Source organism: Cryptomeria japonica, chromosome 3 (assembly GCF_030272615.1).
Source record: "Cryptomeria japonica chromosome 3, Sugi_1.0, whole genome shotgun sequence".
Classification (NCBI taxonomy): domain Eukaryota; kingdom Viridiplantae; phylum Streptophyta; class Pinopsida; order Cupressales; family Cupressaceae; genus Cryptomeria; species Cryptomeria japonica.
Genome location: NC_081407.1, coordinates 268,460,720 through 268,465,406, shown reverse-complemented (window position 1 = coordinate 268,465,406; position 4,687 = coordinate 268,460,720). Strand labels below are relative to the sequence as shown.

Here is a 4,687-nt window from a genome sequence, read left to right as displayed (position 1 = left end):
TTGGTCCATAGTAAGCATTCAATTTGGTTTAGTGTTAGAGTTCAATATGGTTTATGATTGGGATTTCTTTTTGTTTAATGTTCAATTAGTTTTAGGATTAAGGTTTAAATTTATTTAGGGTAAGGGTTAAATATATAATGATAATAATATATTCATGTGCTACAATAAACTAAATAGTAAAGATAAGTGAGAGCTTGTTCTTTCATCTCCATTGTAAGAGTATTACTTCTTGTGGGAAAACAACCACCCATTATTTATTTAGAAACTATATGTTGCATGCTTTATAATTTTAATTATTATAACCTTATAATTTTAATTATTATAACCTTATAATTTTAATTATTATAACCTTATAATTTTAATAATAATTATTTAATTTAATTTAAATATAATATCTCCACAATTATATATTTCTATATTTAAAATATAGAAATATATATAAAAAAAATTCATGTAAAAATATCATATATATTTAATTGATTTATTTAAAATCTAAAATCTCATATAATATTATAAATATTATATAATTTTATAATTATAATACTATATTTTTATTATTGTTTAAATTATATACCTAATTAAACCCTAACTGTAACTCTTTCCATAAAGTTTGGGGAGGTGCATGATAGCTTCAAATCTTTTCCACTCCCCTTAAGCTTCCACCACTCCTCTTAAATTAGTTTTTATCATGTCTTAAAAGGCTTTTGTGCGAACAACCCTTTTAATTTGAAACACCACTCTAGTTTATTAATGCGCTGCATGTTATTTGATTGTCTAGTAAATAGGAAAAAACAATATATAATAATAAAAATAAAACTTGCAAGGGGAACAATCACCTACATACATATCTCCATTGAACACAGTAGGCTATTCGATTTCCAGAAGTAGAATACATTCTTCTTAATTACAAGTTTAGTTTCGTGGGAGGGAGATATTTGACAATGGATCGTTTCGTCGAAAACCACTTCTTCAGTAGACTTTTTTTGGTGCTGTTGTTGCCGTTTTTCATGATCTTGGCTGGAGCATTATCGCTCTCAGATAGTATAACAGGCTTTGATTGCGACAAGCTTCTTCAATGGCCTCAATATGCCGTCTTTGCTTTGATGATCATCGTCTGGCTTGCCATCTTCCTGGGCTCCTGCTTCAGGGTCACATGGCTGCCCTTGGCCGCTACGTTTCTCTTCTTTCTTCTCGTCTTCTCTTTCACTGTATTCGCCTTCCAAGTCACTGGACAGGGAAAACTAGGGCACGAAGAATACCGATTGGGGGACTACTCAAATTGGCTCCAGAAGAGAGTGGAGAAGAGCAGCGACTGGAACAAAATCAAAACCTGCCTTCAGGACGCCAAAGTATGCAACAAAAATGCTGATTGTTCGAGAAATTATGGCGCAAATTTTTCCAGAAATTTATCCTCATTTCAGGTAATTCACTTGAGCTTTCATGCCAAAAGTCTCTTTTTTATTGAATACTAGGGCTTTGAGATCTAATTGCATGTAATCTTGCAGTTCGGCTGCTGCAAGCCTCCAACCTCTTGCAACTTTGTGCATGTGAACGGAACTTATTGGAGTTCCAGAGCAGGCAACTTTACAGACGTGGAGTGTAAGAGATGGAGTAATGAGCAGGATGAACTGTGTTATAACTGTGATTCGTGCAAGGCAAGTGTGCTGGCAAACGTGGAGAGCGACTTGGGTCAGGTTGCTGTTCTCAATATTCTGATGCTCTTTATTATGGTTGTGGGATGTTGTGGGTTGATATTATATGTGCTTTTTAAGGATCGACGGCCGTCTTATATCTGTGATTCAGGGATGAACTAGAAATGAACAGGATCTGTGATAAAACTGCGATTCATGCCGAGTAGGCCATCGACGTTTTTTCCTAAAAAGATTTCACCGGCTTATTATTTGTTTTTACTCTCTCCACATCAAACACGTCTCTGTCATTTTTACTCATCGAAAATCCTTTGTTCGGATCATCAATCATTCACGAGCTGTGCAGAAAAAAATGTAAGAATTATGTTTAGTTGTGTGGTTTCACTGTATCTATGCAGATAGATTATTATCTTTGTTAGGATGCAAATATATTATTATATTTGTTAACAATTGTTGGATTTTCCCAGTTAAGATGCTTATAGAGCTTGCTTTCCATTTAGCGAATTTGGCCTCCAACCATTCATTGATGCAAAATCAGCATTTCAGTGCTTAATGAAACTTGATTAAGAAAGCAGTTCTCAGAAAAGTCCTTAAATGTGTCATACTTTTTCAAGAAGCATAGATTAATCTAGAAGAAAACTAATTGTGTTACCTAATGGCAAGTTAATCTATACATCTACTCGATTCCTACTTACTTTCAAGAAATGATTCCGTCTTTTTCTATTGTATTCTAATTTCTTATTAGTGCTTTTATATTATTAAGTTTCTCATAAAGATGGAACGAGGTTTTACTGCTTTTTGTTAATTTGAAACAAGCAGATAAAATAATAATAAAAACAACACAAAACAGAAAAAAACTAAAATATTGAGATAAACACACAGAGAACTTTCTGTCTCAAGCAGGGAACTTTCTCTTCTATTAACCAATATCCAGTACAGACTATGCACATCTATTTATACATTTATATTTAGGCATGAGACAAAGAGATAGGGAATGTGAAAGGTCATGTGACCATTGGACTTCACATTCCCAACAATTTCCCACTTGAAGTCCAACCAACACAGTCATGCCCTAGCATCCCTTGCATTTCCATTGCTAAATTCATATTATGACCAAATCCATCGAAGATTTGAGCTTCACCAAAGTCTATTCCAAAATACTTTGAATTAAGCTTCTCCATGTCAAATTGGAGTCAAAGAAATCTTATATTACTTTATCCAACACAAACACATCCATTAATCCATACTCAAGAACAAAACTTCCGACAGGTGCAAAATCATAGGCTCCTACTCTTGTGCTTCCCCTTAATAGAAGATCTAAAGTCTTGTCATCCTTCTGGACCTAAGAGGCGAGGAGTGATACCAAAGGGTGAATGATGTTGTTGTTTTCCTCTTGTGAGAACCTGAAAAACATGTGAGAAGCCGAAGGATCCAAGAACATATACCCCTCCTGTGGAAATGTAGCAACTACCTCCTCATCTATCAAAGGCCTGCTTCTATTTGTGATATCTTTCTTCCACCTCAAGATTTTTTTTCAATAGAAAAAATGCCTTCACTAGCATATAGCAATGGGGTATGTGCAAGATCATGGGGGGCCAAAAAGTGGCAATGGAAAAAAAAATACGTTTTCAACCTTCCCAAACACGCCAAAATCCGCTTTGACTTTTTGTTTGGGTCGGGTGAAATTTGAATTTGGTTTGGTAATACCAAACCAAATCGGATATCGGATATCGGATTTGTGATGTCACTATTGTGATGTCACCATTGTGATGTCACTATTGTGATATCATACTTTTCAAATTGGATATCCGATTTTCTCAACATAAAAAATATAGTTTAGTAAAATGGGCATAACTTTTGCGTTTCTTATCAAAATTTTGATTTTTTACAGGCGTTGGAAAGGTAATTCATAGACCTATCAAATGGATGAGTTATTTTGATGATATTATGGACCAAAAATAAATTATAATCATTTGAAGTTAGTCCTTCAATTTTAAAACTTCAAATACTCACAAATTTTGCATACAAAGTCTCATGTTTTTTTTTCCTATCACCTCCTTTATCTATCACTTGTCTATCTATAATTATATAATATACTTTATATATCTCTTTCTTCTCTATGTATGTCACTTATTTTCTCATTCCATGTAGATAAATAAATTCCCAAGTTACATGCATCTCTGCATATATCTCCATCTTTCTATTCATATCTCTCCCTCTCCCACTCCATCATTGTCACTCCTTATTTCTATATTTCTCTCTAATAATCTCTCTTCTCTCTATTTATCTCCCTCCTTTACCTTATCCTACCTATACTTATATATAACTTGTCTCTATCACCTCCTTTCTCTCCCTATCTTGTCCCATCTCTCTCTATATCCCTATAGATCTATCTTCATGTATATTTATATCTCATTATCTCTAAATCTCACTTATTCACTCCATCTTCACATCTCCATCTCTTTCCCTATCAATCTCTCTTTTTATATGTTCCTCTATCTTTATATATATTCCTCTATACATGATTAATCTACTTCTCTGTCTCTTCCTCTATCGCCCTCTTGAAGTATCTTTCCCTTTCTCTACTTTTATCTCTTTATTTACTCCATCTTTATATATCTTTTTCTCTCTCCCCACATCCTTCTCTATAGTGCCTTTATATATCTCTATGTCTTCCTCTTTTCCTCTCTTCCTCTCTATCTATCCCTATCTATAATCTCTATCTCTCTTTCTCATTCTCTTTCACTATCTATATATCTCTATCTATCAATATTTCTCTTCCTTTATATCTCTCTATCTCTTCCTTTTTTTTATCTCTCTCTTTACCCCTCGCTATCCATTTTTCTCCTTCTCTTCATATATTTATCTTTGTCTTTACCTCTCTCTTTCTCTATATCTATTCACCTCCCTCTCCCTTTATCTTCATTTTTTATCTCTATCTTCCTCTCTCCTTTTCAATATCTAGATATGTCTACCTCTTTCTATCCATCCTTGTCCTTTAGTTTTTCTCCCTCTCACTTCATACTCCTTAATATCTA

At 33.7% G+C, this 4,687-nt stretch overlaps 1 protein-coding gene across 2 annotated transcripts; it reads left to right on the top strand.

Moving 5' to 3' along the window:
- Nucleotides 1-839: 839 nt before the first annotated feature.
- Nucleotides 840-2,300, top strand: LOC131053343 (tetraspanin-8). 2 transcript variants are annotated; one of them, XM_057987944.2, is made up of 3 exons: nt 840-1,421; nt 1,506-1,694; nt 1,804-2,300. In XM_057987944.2, the coding sequence occupies exons 1-3, from the start codon at nt 942-944 to the stop codon at nt 1,807-1,809; spliced, it is 675 nt and encodes a 224-aa protein (XP_057843927.1). In that variant the 5' UTR covers nt 840-941; the 3' UTR covers nt 1,810-2,300. The 2 variants fall into 2 exon arrangements, with proteins under 2 accessions (XP_057843927.1, XP_057843926.1); XM_057987943.2 differs by having other exon boundaries at nt 1,506-2,300.
- The last annotated feature ends 2,387 nt before the right edge of the window (nt 2,301-4,687 follow it).

What these genes read in the sequence shown, in the direction of transcription:
- LOC131053343 (XM_057987943.2), top strand. Translation starts at nt 942, where the DNA reads ATGGATCGTTTCGTCGAAAACCACTTCTTCAGTAGACTTTTTTTGGTG. An exon ending in GAAATTTATCCTCATTTCAG is followed by an intron (nt 1,422 to 1,505) that starts GTAATTCACTTG and finishes GTAATCTTGCAG; the next exon opens with TTCGGCTGCTGCAAGCCTCC.